The sequence below is a fragment of the Microcaecilia unicolor genome, chromosome 4 (genome assembly GCF_901765095.1).
Source record: "Microcaecilia unicolor chromosome 4, aMicUni1.1, whole genome shotgun sequence".
NCBI lineage: Eukaryota > Metazoa > Chordata > Amphibia > Gymnophiona > Siphonopidae > Microcaecilia > Microcaecilia unicolor.
In genome coordinates, this window is record NC_044034.1 from 246,578,250 (window position 1) to 246,591,296 (window position 13,047).

General features: G+C 40.3%; 1 protein-coding gene across 1 annotated transcript in view; it reads right to left on the bottom strand.

Annotated features, from left to right (window-relative positions):
• TMEM131 (transmembrane protein 131) overlaps positions 1-13,047 on the bottom strand; it is a 489,982-nt gene that overhangs the window by 69,805 nt on the left and 407,130 nt on the right. Inside the window, exons 28-30 of the mRNA XM_030201383.1 lie at positions 6,413-6,599; positions 4,688-4,873; positions 196-354 (exon numbers count right to left, since the gene is read on the bottom strand). Coding sequence (XP_030057243.1) covers positions 196-354; positions 4,688-4,873; positions 6,413-6,599 — 532 coding nt within the window. The remainder of the gene's footprint in view (positions 1-195; positions 355-4,687; positions 4,874-6,412; positions 6,600-13,047) is intronic.

The following is a 13,047-nucleotide window of genomic DNA, read 5'->3' on the forward strand; positions in this document are numbered from 1 at the left end:
CAATGGAAAACTAGATAATCTCCTTCCCCATATATATATATATATATATATATATATATATATATATATACAGTATATATATATATATATATATATATATATAAAGACTACCAATTTTAAATGACTAGTCATTACTTCTACTTTTCTTCGACCCTAAAGCAACACAAGCTGTATTATTACAGTACATCCACTTACTTTGTGTCAGAGGTAAGTCCCACTATTCTCCTGAGATCAAATGGCCTTCCCATATCAATGGGAGGGTTTGCCGCCTCCAAAGAGAGACGTCTCCTAAATGGCTCCCAAATTCCTTGAGCTTCTAAATAAGCTGTTAAAATTACTAAGAGGAAGAGTGTGCTGCATGAAACAGAAGACAGACATACAGTGAGTGAATCAGTACATATTTCTGCTTAGTTAGTATCATCAGAAAGCAATGAACTTGCGCTGCCGACAAAGCATTCCAACTGCTGTTGTAGTTCTAACCCACACAATTATGTGCAAAAGTTTAGATACCCCTGGCCAGAATTTCAAAACTTAAGAACTTAAAAATAGCAGCCTATTTAAAAAAGGGCTATGTATATACAGGCACCGATGTCAAAATGTCGACCTAACAATAGACACTTGTTCTAATTAGATGATCTGTTGATCTATTAACTGCTCTTTTTTGATTGGAATTTTATTGACTATGGGCCCGATGCAAGTGATGTACAAAAGGGATCGCATGCAAATGAGCTGCATGGATCTCCCTTTGTGCATCACTCTGCTGTTTTCAAGACTGAGCTGTCAAATGCATTTCACAGCTCTGGTGCACTGGGCCCCCTCCAACCTCCCTACTTTTTAAAAATTTTCCTTGGTGGTCCAGTGAACCCTGACTTCCCCCAATCTATTTTTAAAATTTTCGCTAGTGTAGTGGACCACAACCCCCCCCCCCCCCCCCCCAGATGCGTACATACACCCACACCCCTCTCCCGATCCCACCTGCAACAGCTCCTCCCTTGGGTCCGCCCTGAACAAAATGACGGTGCCCAGGCCCTGCCTAGTGCATTCTGGGATCCACTGGATAGAGCTAAACACATAAGGAGTTTTTTTTTCTTATATGGTGTGATGCAGTCCACCAGACAATTGGATACTGTGCATTTACTGATGGCAGCCCCTATTCTGTTGAGGTCAAAAGAAACAAAACGCTGAGTGGATTGTATGGACTTTAGTCAACGAACACACAGGGAATACCTGGGAAGGAAAAACTGAAGCCGCGAACACTTTTAGCTGCTGTGATCTGACTGAGCGCATGTCCTTCAATTATTCCGAAAGGATCACAGTTCCATTTTTCTAATATACATAGAGTTGGATATGTCTTTTTGGACGAACTGTTTATTTGACCCCTGATGTAGGCAGTGTAATACGCCGAAACATGGGCCTTGTCGGGTCCTTCAATATCTGCCTTAATAAATTTTGTGTTCAATTCTGGTCGCCGAATCTCAAGAAAGATATAGTAGAATTGGAAAAGGTGCAGCGAAGGGCGACTAAAATGATAGCGGGGATGGGATGACTTCCCTATGAAGAAAGACTAAGGAGGCTAGGGCTTTTCAGCTTGGAGAAGAGACGGCTGAGGGGAGACATGATAGAGGTATATAAAATAATGAGTGGAGTGGAACAGGTGGATGTGAAGCGTCTGTTCACACTTTCCAAAAATACTAGGACTAGGGGGCATGCGATGAAACTACAGTGTAGTAAATTTAAAACAAATCGGAGAAAATATTTCTTCACCTAACGCATAATTAAACTCTGGAATTCGTTGCCGGAGAACGTAGTGAAGGCGGTTAGCTTAGCAGAGTTTAAAAAGGGGTTAGACGGTAGCAGAGTTTAAAAAGGGGTTAGACGGTTTCCTAAAGAACAAGTCCATAAACCACTACTAAATGGACTTGGGAAAAATCCACAATTCCAGGAATAACATGTATAGAATGTTTGTATGTTTGGGAAGCTTGCCAGGTGCCCTTGGCCTGGATTGGCCGCTGCCGTGGACAGGATGCTGGGCTCGATGGACCCTTGGTCTTTTCCTAGTGTGGAATTACTTATGTACTTACGGTATACGTCTCCAGTGGTGGAGTCGCCTTTGTTCAGCCTCTATTTTTCCCTGTTTGGGCTTTAGTCCACTCCAGATAGGTGTTCAAGGCTTTTCTGCAGTCCAAAGTGTGAAGTACGCTTTTGCCAGGATAGGCACATGGTCTTGGCAAAAATGCTGGCAAAACAATTGGCTGCTTAAGATGGAACAACAACATTAACTTAGGAAAGAACTTGGGATGCACACACAGAACTACTCTATACAATGGATACCAGCATAATCAGTAGTCAGTGCAAAACAGATACTTTTTTTGTGGACCATCAGAGCCAGTGTTATTTACAAACCCCAGGCAGGTGGCTAGGCATTTCCTCACATGCTACGTCTCATGACCTCTAATACTTCTCTTGGCCATATGCAAACAGAATTTACTAGAATGATGATTATGGTTGGGCCACAGATACTGCAGGCACCAATTATGAATGTCTATGAGGGACCCTGTCCTGGAGCATCGAAAGCACTTCTTAAAACCACTGGGTTTTTTGGAACATGGCTGGAAAAATAGCCGAAGCAAAATCAAATGACTTGGCAAAAAATCAACTCTGACTGGTATGCTCAAGGTCTAAGCAGGCCAAGCAAGCCATGGCAAAAAAAAAGAAAAGAAAAGAAACAAATGTGCCAAAAAACAGACACCAAGTGGGGTGGGAATGCACTGCCCCCGCATTAACACTTACACAACAGAATGATATAGGAAAAGATGACCCCAAACCACTGTGATAAGAAAACAAAACACACAAGCTGAGAGATCAAGAAGATGTTACCTTTCTGCTCCATGAAAAGACAAAGCTGCCTGATCCCACACAACAATGGCAGGCGGGAATACGTGTGCATCTGCAGTGGAATGCTTCTAAAAGTTTTAGAAATAAAATGCTGGGGAGCACCTTTATGTCGGGGCTCTGTCGGTGATGTTACCCATCAGTCAGACTACCAATGACTTACTATAAAGTTTAGCAAAGTGTAGCAGATGTCCACAACACAACACTGCTTACATATCTATAAAGAACAGTTGTTAAAAAGAAGTCTTTAAAACATACAAAATAAAACCTTGATAAGCCTGAAATTTTTTGAAACAAGGTGTTCTAGACTGATGAAATGGAACTTGAACTGTTCAATTTTCATTTCATCTGTTTGGCCACAACCATTCTAGTTTCATCTGCAAAATGAAAGGGGTGAAGCATTTGAAAATACCTGGCCAACTATTAGGCCCAGCATGTGGAGCTATTATGTTTCAGGCTGTGTGCAGGCAGCAGAACAAGACTATGCAGGTGGAAGCGAGAACAGAATCAAAGAAATATCAATATATCAAATACTCCTTTATGATGTGTGGTAGATATATGGAATGGCCCTCCCGGTGGACTTATCTGACTTCAAGAAAGAATGAGACAAGCACATAGGATCTCTAAGAGTGAGGAAGGGATAGTAGATGATATGAATTGGTGACTCGGTAAGTCACACAGTTTTTATCTGCCATCATTTTCTCTGTTTCTATATCCCAAAAACTAATGTCCCAGTCAGTGAAGAAGATATATTTCAGAAAGAGAATTATCCAAAACATGCCTCAAGATTAACCATGAAGTATAGGAATAAGTTTTGGAATGACATTCATAGTTCCCAGTTTTATGAAAAGAGTAGAGGAAAAAAATCCCAAAAAGAAGAACAGAAAGATTCTTAGCTGGTTATGGGAAACACTTGGAAGCTATTATATTTACTAAAAAAGGTGTTACAAAGTACTGTCTGGAAGGGTAGCTAAACTTGTGGATCTTCCATATTCACTGCTTTCTTATTTTAAGACCGTAAGAAACTGAAAATAAATAGCAATTCTGTATTAAAATTTGCAGAAGTATGTCATGTTTATCTTTGCGGCATGTAGCATTTGTGTCACTTCTGATCACCTAGGGATTCATAGAAACATACAATTTGACCAGAGGTGCCTAAACTTTTGCACTCAACTGTTACGGCAACACTTTTACATAAACCCCAAAACCATGGACTTATCTAACACACAGCCATGTACAAAATGATCTGAAATAAAGATCTCAATTGAATTCAATGATTCAGACCAAGGGACCAACCTCTAATTTTATACCTTTAATCATCTATTACATATATTTTACATTTACCCTTAATGTTTACTACAAATGACATACTGTGCAACTATTAAATGTCTGTTCAAGTCTAGAACTACCATTTTTTAATTTATTTTTTTAACTTGTCACTCTGCTCACTACAATCTTACACATCTAATACTTTTTTAAAGGCTTGCGACAAATTAAGTTCTCAGAAAACTATTTTAATATTTAATCACCTAACTGTAAGGCTCTTCAAATGCAAGAAAACAAAATCTACTTTAGGTAAGAATCTGAAGAATGTTTATATATAAAATTCTGATTTTGGTCACCCATACTCATGTTCTGAAACAGCAGTATATGAGGTTCTTCTGTGTTAAGAACTTATGAGGCAACATTAAAACTATATTATGGTGTTCACATATGATGTAGACCTCACTAGAAAAAAAATGGTATGTGAGCATTTATACTTATACAACTTCTGAATGCAATTCATCTGAAGTACCTCATTATTCCTGAGATGATTATGTACAGGGTTAGCTCCCAGTTAGGTCGGGGCAGAGCTTCTGCACATGTTGCTAACATGTGATGTGGAAGTGATGCATTTAGTATAAATACAAATTCAGAGCCCCCAGCTGTAACAAACTTCAATTCACGAATGACTCTGGAAACGGTGAAATCTGGTGTAAACCTTATTTTTAAAAATTGTAAAAAAGGATAGCCGTGTTAAAAAATGACAGTTCATGAAAAATGAATAAGTATCTTAGTAGAGGAGACACATGCTGTCTTCAAAGCTCATGATTATTTTCAGATAAATGTAATGCTAGTTTAGTTGAAGATATCACCACTCATAGAAAATACATTTTCTCTACGACTGATAGTTACTAGAATGCTAAATTAATGGTGAACATTTGCTTGTTTCATATTAACAGCACAGACATTAGTCATTGTAATGACAAATTAATATCAAACTGTGAATGAAAATATCAGTTCAAACCTATACCCCTAAGAGTTTTCCCTAGATTCTTTGCAATACATAACCTGCAGTTGTCTTTGATAAAAATCTGAAAATAACTCTTATTGAGGCATGTGTGTAGAAACTGAAGTGCTGTGGAACAAAATAATATTCTTAGCACGTAAAATAAGTGTTATGTGACAGTGCATCTTGGCTTTTCCTAGCTTAATAATGTACAAAACCTTGAATGTGGTTTGCATAGAACAGAGTTTTATGACCCACGATGTGCTGTTTATGAAAAGTGTAAGTGCGGATCTGTTATGACAGCCACCCAGGCCTCTTCTTCTGTTTATATAAATTCATAGGTAATGCACACTTGAGAACTTAGGTAGTGGTTTTTTTTTGTATTGTATCACATTTTTTTTAACCTTCTACCTTTTCTTGAGTTGTATTTAATAGTAACCCACAAGCGAAGAGTGATAGTATATTTATTTATTCAACACATTTATACCCCACATTTTCCCACTAGTTGCAGACTCAATGTGGTTTACATAGTACCATAGGGCATTTTACCTGCATGACACCTAAGGCCAGATCCAAAGTGGGAGGAAAAATGAGTCGCAAGTGAGGAAAGGCAATGGTGAGTGTCATGGGCTCTCAACACAGTCCTCAGGACACACCAAGCCAGTCTGATTTTCAAGATATTCACAATGAATATGAATGAGATAAATTTACACGCATTGCCTCTACTGTATGAAAATATATCTCCTGCATATGAATATTCATTGTGAATATCTTGGAAACTAAACTGGCTTGGTGTTTCCTGATGAAACGGTTGAGAACCCCTGGTGTATGGTGATGTTAACTACAATTATATTAAATATGGCATCCAAGCTATGTCATATCAACTCTTTATACTGTCAAACAGGAAATCTATAATGGACTACACAAAATAAAAAAAATCATCTCCATTACAATTGTTAAACTGGCACTCTCATAGAAAACTTCAAACAGGTTCATTTTCAGGGGATTCAAGTTGCCCAGTATTCACAATATTTTTTCAAACTCTTCAAAACAATGATTGAACTCCAAAACGCTTATTCTTTAGATCTGTATGGCAACAAACACTAGCAAATTACCCCATTAGCAAGGGTACAATAAAAAAAAAATGTGTGTTGTTTTCAAGGCATTTGTGTATAGAGGAGATCATATATGGCATAGACTGTTTATGTTCTGAATTAGGTGAGAAATTATATTTGCAAAGAAATTACTTACAATATGACAATGTCCTTAGAGGCATTGGGACTTAGTGCAAACTCTTGACAATTAACAACTTTAAATCCATATCCTTCACACGAGTATCCATTGATTTCCATTGACTTCACATTAATTTGTAGCTGCCCTGTGTTTTCCACTTTGAATGTCCTTGTCAATGTGAAATTTGGCTCTTTGACTTTCAGTTCTAAAACAAACCATCAAATCATTTTCTAAAGTTTGTGTATCACTAGGGAACTGACAATAAAACATAAACACATGTCCTTTTTGACAAAATTGTGAAAGCAGTTACCAATCAGTGTTCATCCTTTCTTTAAAAAATAAACAGATCTAATACAACCATACTGAAAGGATTTAGTAGCTAAGAATTATTTGATAACCACATGGAAGAAAAAATATTTTGTGCATTGATTTTTTAAATATAGAATAAGATTAAAGCTTATAAAACCACAAACCAATTAAAACTTTTTGGGAAAAGATCTTGTGCGTTTACTAAGCAGCATTAAGCACGTTAACATTTTTAACGCACGTTAACCATGTACGAGCCTACAATATCCCTATAGGCGTCTACATGGTTGGCACGCTAAAACACTAACACACCTTAGTAAATAGGGCCCTCTGAGTTTAAAACAGAAGACTGAAAAATGAAAAAAAAAACATTACAAAATAGTGGAAATCAGAATAGGGAACATCTGAGCACCTTAACACAGATATAAATATCCAATCTCTCTTCCAAAAATATGTAGAAACGGAATAGGATTAACCCTTTGGTGGGGCCCTAGGCAAACAAGAGTATAGGATTCCCCATCATAACAAATGTATTTTAAAACCCCATAAATGGGCCCCTACATGATTCTGACTACTGAGGTACACCAGCAGAGAAGAAAGCAGTAAAGTATTGCTTGCCAACTCTGCCTGCCAAATGGAGGACAATGCACAGAAGATGAGAAGCATGGCCACACCTATGTAGGCAGTGGTGCAAGTGGAAACATATGAGGAAATCCTGAGATCTCCAACTGGAGTGGGTCACGTATGGGCTCTTGCCCATGGGACCAGCTCCAGGGTGACCTCCGTGGAACCTAGCAGCTGGAGATAATCCCAGAACCACAGAGCTCTCCAAGAAAGCAGCCCAAAGTGTAAATCCTGCCTGTTCTCACCTATTTTGGCCACACAGTTTGGATATTTATATATTTTGCTTTGTGATTATGTTATCATGATATTAAGAGATTCTCTATTCTGATCTTCACACTATTTTCACATAACTATCCTCCTCTTTGTAATGAAGATTCACCCAACTAAGCACTTAAGTAGGCTTCCAGGTACTCCACAGACCAAGTGGATGTGAGTTTACTCTTGACGTACAGCCCAGAGCTCCAGAAGTTGGATGACCAGAAGCTTACCAGAAGTAATGCACAATTGCTACTACTACTACTTATTTCTAAAGCGCTACTAGGCGTACGCAGCGCTGTACACTTGAACATGAAGAGACAGTCCCTGCTCGACAGAGCTTACAATCTAATTAGGACAGAAAGAACAAACAAGAGATAAGGGAATATTGAAGTGAGGATGATAAAATAAGGGTTCTGAACAAAGTGAATAAGGGTTAGGAGTTAAAAGCAGCATCAAAAAGGTGGGCGTTTAGCTTAGATTTGAAGACGGCCAGAGATGGAGCTTGACGTACCGGCTCAGGAAGTCTATTCCAGGCATATGGTGCAGCAAGATAAAAGGAACGGAGTCTGGAGTTAGCAGTGGAGGAGAAGGGTGCAGATAAGAGAGATTTACCCAAGTGAATGGAGTTCCCGGGGAGGAGAGATGAGAGTGGAGAGGTACTGAGGAGCTGCAGAGTGAATGCACTTATCGGTCAATAAGAGGAGTTTGAACTGTATGCGGAAATGGATAGGAAGCCAGTGAAGTGACTTGAGGAGAGGGCTAATATGAGCATAACGACACTGGCGGAATATTAGTCGTGCAGCAGAAATTTGAACAGATTGAAGAGGAGAGAGATGGCTAAGTGGGAGACCTGTAAGAAGCAAGTTAAATAGTCTAAGCGAGAGGTGATAAGAGTGTGGATGAGGGTTCTGGTAGTGTGCTCAGAAAGGAAAGGGCAAATTTTGCTGATATTATAGAGAAACAAAACGACAGGTTTTAGCAGTCTGCTGAATTGAATCTCTGGACTAACGCAAACGTCGTCTCTGGTCTGCAAAGAAAAAATGAGAGCTGCCATTGTGAGAAACATATTTAAATGGTGGAATGTGATGTGACTGGTGATGTCACGAGCAAGACTGCGCTCAGGGAATAGTTAAACAAAAAAGTGTTTGCGATGCACTTACCAAAAATCCAAATAGTGGTATGAAAAAAATAGTCAGAGCTAAAAGCTCCAATCAGTGGAATGTTGAAGCCAGTAAATCTTTCTCGTAGTTGGATGTCAAATTTATCTAGTGTCAAACCAAGTTGGTACACAGTGCATTTTCCACAGATGGTATGGCCTGTATGAATGTTTTCTTCCAAACTGAATTCGTTGCTAGAGAACGTAGTAAAAGCAGTTAGCTTAGCAGGGTTTAAAAAATGTTTGGATAGCTTCCTAAAAGAAAAGTCCATAAGCCATTATTAAAATGGACTTGGAGAAAATCCACTGCTTATTTCTAGGATAAGCAGCATAAAGTGTATTGTACTGTTTTGGGATCTTGCCAGGTACTTGTGACCTGGATTGGCCACTGTTGGAAACAGGATTCTGGGCTTGATAGACCTTCAGTCTGTCCCAGTGTGGAAATACTTATGTACTTATGACACTGGAAGTAGCCAAACGTCACTCCTGCTCTGATTTGATCTAAATTGGCCAACCATCCAGTTAAAGATGGACCATAAAAGGATGCTTTTGACACAGGAAGGCTGCAATCATCAGCATCACTTTGGAGAATGACTAAGACATGACAAACAGCCAAGCCCAATGGCTGAGTACGGAATGGAAAATATTTGTCCAGAGTAGAGAAACACAGGAATTTCTGGCTGTCTATCCAGAGCATGGAAGTAAGCCTCAGACAGGTCTACAAACAAAAGGAACTCCCCCTTTTTGTAACCAGCATGACTACCATGCAGAAGTGAGAGACTCAACATAATTGGCTTATCCCCTTGATACTGAGAATGGGCCAAAAATTCCATCTATTTTGAGGTCTCAAAGAGATGGGTCTAACGACCACAGTCTTGTTCCTTTGGTGGGATCAGAACTATGATTTTTTTAGGGCCAGAAGCTATACCAGAGTGGCTGCCACTACCAACCTCTTCACTCCAGAGGTGTAAGAGGACAACATAAAAGTGATGCTAGCGCTAGGAAAAAACAGAGGACTGCATCTAAGACCCACTAATCTGAAGTAAGGTAGGCCCACTCCCAGTAACACTGTTGCTGGTTTTTGGCCACAAAAATTACCTGGGGATCCACTGATTCTCACTTGGTTGATTGGGCCACTCTGGAAGAGCTGGTATTGCTGTACTTTGGCTTCCAGGCTCTACAAAAAAAAGCTGATCCAGCCTCCCAAACTGGATAGCTGGAAAGGAAGACTGCATCCCAGGACAGTACCACCTAGAATCCATAAAATAACCAGAACCCCTCATACTCCTTGTGGCCAACCAGGCTCAATCTTCTGAAGTTTGGACCTCTCCAGGTCCTTAGCCATATTTTCCAGCTTGTCCTTGAAAGCAGCAAACCCTGCTTGCTGAGTGACATCTTAAAGGCCATATCTGTTGCTCAGTTTTGTGACCACAAAAACCTCCACACCAAGACCATGGAGGCAACTGACCAGGATTAAGTCGAGAGCAGATCATACATAGCATCTGCTAGGAAGGTCAACCCTGACTGCAGATGTGCCATTTCAGGCATCTCTTGGAATTGCTGAAATCTACTGCATAACATGAACTGTGTAATCCTCACAGACCACCGATTGAACAGTTTGGGTCAAGAATGAAAAGGCTTACTTCAGGACCACCTCAATCCATCTGTCCTGGGAATCCTTCAGAGCAGTGCCACTCTCTACTGGAATGTTGTCTTGTAGGTAAGATCAACCACCATAGTATCCATTTTCTAGTCCTTAAAAGAAGGTCTATGCTCCACAGAGAAGGGACAGAGAAGATGTTTTCAACCCAGTCCTCAGGGCACACCCAGCCAGTCAGGGTTTTCAGGATATCCCCATTTAATTCAATAGGGATATCCTGAAAATCCTGACTGGCTGGGTGTACCCCGAGGACTGGGTTGAAAATGTCTGGGATAGAGTCTGTCCAGGGTTTTGCTTCTCCTGAAACCCACATCAGATGATTCCCACTCTGTGAGGAGCATACACTGAAGTGCTTAATGAAAAGGAAAAGATTTAGGTGCCCTTCTCACCCCTCCAGGACTGGGTCCCCATTCGAGGGATCCTCTCCTGTCTGCTCTGAAATATGGAGAACAAGCCAATACCTGAAATATATGGGGAAAATGTTCTCTTTCTTGAACAATCTCAATGACAAGCTCTTCCCATCTGAGGAAAGCTCCCCTTCCTTCAAGTTCTCCAAGGGAACAAGGCCCTCCACCTCTTCTTCCCTAAGGGATCCAAAGGCAAATGCAGGAAATCATAGCTGCTCTTGGAGACCTAGAGTTCCTGAGGGCAAGGCCCTCCCCAAGCAAAATGCTGGGGATCCTCAACAATCCAAACAGATCCTCCTTGCCCCTAGTCTCAGCATCTGGCAGAAGGCTAAATGAATTTAACTCCCCCCCACCCCAAAAAAAAACAAAACAAAACAAAACAAACCCAACAACAAAAAACCTTAACTCTGGAGCAGTCTACTGATGCCAAGACCTGGACCATGGAAGGAAACCTGTGCTGTACCTCCTGAAACCTCTTTCCCCTAATAATCTGCTGCCAACACAGAGGGCCAGGAGACAGTTGGGGCCTCCATATTTCCTACAGTCAGGTCTCCTTCCAAACTACATGAAACTACTAAAATGGTAGGCTTCCTTCTGACAGAAAAACAACCATGGGAGGAGGGAAAGGGGGGCTGTGATATTCTCTCTTTATGACTTTCTCAATTTCAGAAAACCCACATGCAGAGTGTGTTTCTTTTGCATCTATCTTATACCATGTTACCTGTCATCAGCGTAGAGGGAGTCATCTGAAATAGACATCAAGTATAAACCCTATGTATGTGAAATGTAGTATAAATGCAGTAAAAACTCTATTCATATATGAAAGTTTGCATCGCACAACATTAGTATCTTATGTTAAAAGATGGCAAATTTCTATTAAAATTTCTGTAACATCTAAATTTGAGTGATTTTAGTCCTAAAAACTAGAGACTTGTTTTGAATGGGTCTTTTAGGGATCTGTATTGTTTTGTAGAGGGAAAAATCAAAGGTTCTGTGTAATCAGGTATATGTTTACAAAATCTGTTGCCCAGTAGCATACAAACTAGGTTAAGGCTTGAACCTTAAATATAGGAACGTCATCTATTGAAGAATGAGTTTGCAGTTAAAATGCAGTAACTGCAAAATCTGTGTTAAATGTTGTTGGTGTTCTGTGACGGGATCTACATCCCATCACGTGTAGATATTCAGGGGTATACTAAAGGGTGAAGGGAATGACTAAAAACCGAGAATCAGCTCTAGCTTAAACAATTACATAATAGAATTGACCTGTGAACCACAGAATCAAGCCATGGGAAGAAAGGTAGAAAAAAAGATATCACTCTAAAGGGGCTATAAAGACAGGTCCCTCTAGCTCCTCTGATAGAAGCCACGAACAATTATTCTCCAATCTGGTTCCAGGGTGGGGCTTAGGGAAGAAGTCTACTGACCTTATAAGAGAAAGTTGGGGCAGTGCAGTCTTCCTGCTGGAAGTCCATACTGAAGGATGCTAGGCTAGAGTCTGAAGACTGCAACACACAAAAGGTGGTGAATTATCCTTTTATTTTCCCTTGTGGGTTTTTCACAGTGTATTTTGAATTGGTCTGCAGTAAGACTGACATTTCCTGCCTGCACATGGATGAAGCTGTAATAAAATCAATACGGTTGGTGGCAGGTGAGCAGGTAAGGACAGGACCTAATCCCAATTAAAAGGCATTTATTTTGGGTGCTTTATTTATTTGTTACAAACAAGGATAAAGGATGCTTTGCTTATGCATACATATGAACAGTTGACATTGCTGGGACTTCTGTTGAACTCCATATAGGAAAGAGGCTGCAAACCCTTCGGGTGATCTTACCCAAGACTGGCCCAAGATGAGTTAAGTGAAGGACATCAAATAAAGTTAAGAAAATAAATGTTTATTTGGAGGACAAAGATTCTGTGTCAGCAGGAGCCTGAGGACTTACGAAAAGAGGTCTTCATGGTCACTAGGCTAATGCATGGGAGGAGCTCTCCATGTTCCCTACAGATTTTACCATGCAGTAACTGCATTGCAGACAGCACAATGCAACAGGGGCATAGCCAGAAATTGATCTTTGGGGGGGGCCTGGGGGGGGAAGGGGGGAACATTTCCACTCAGCTTTGATCTTTGGGGGGCGGGGGGACGGGGGACATTTCCTCTCAGCTTTGGCTGTCTGAGAAGTGGGGAAGCAGGCAGGTAACTCCAGCCTCCAATGCCAGCATTTCCATGCATGGTCAGTTCAA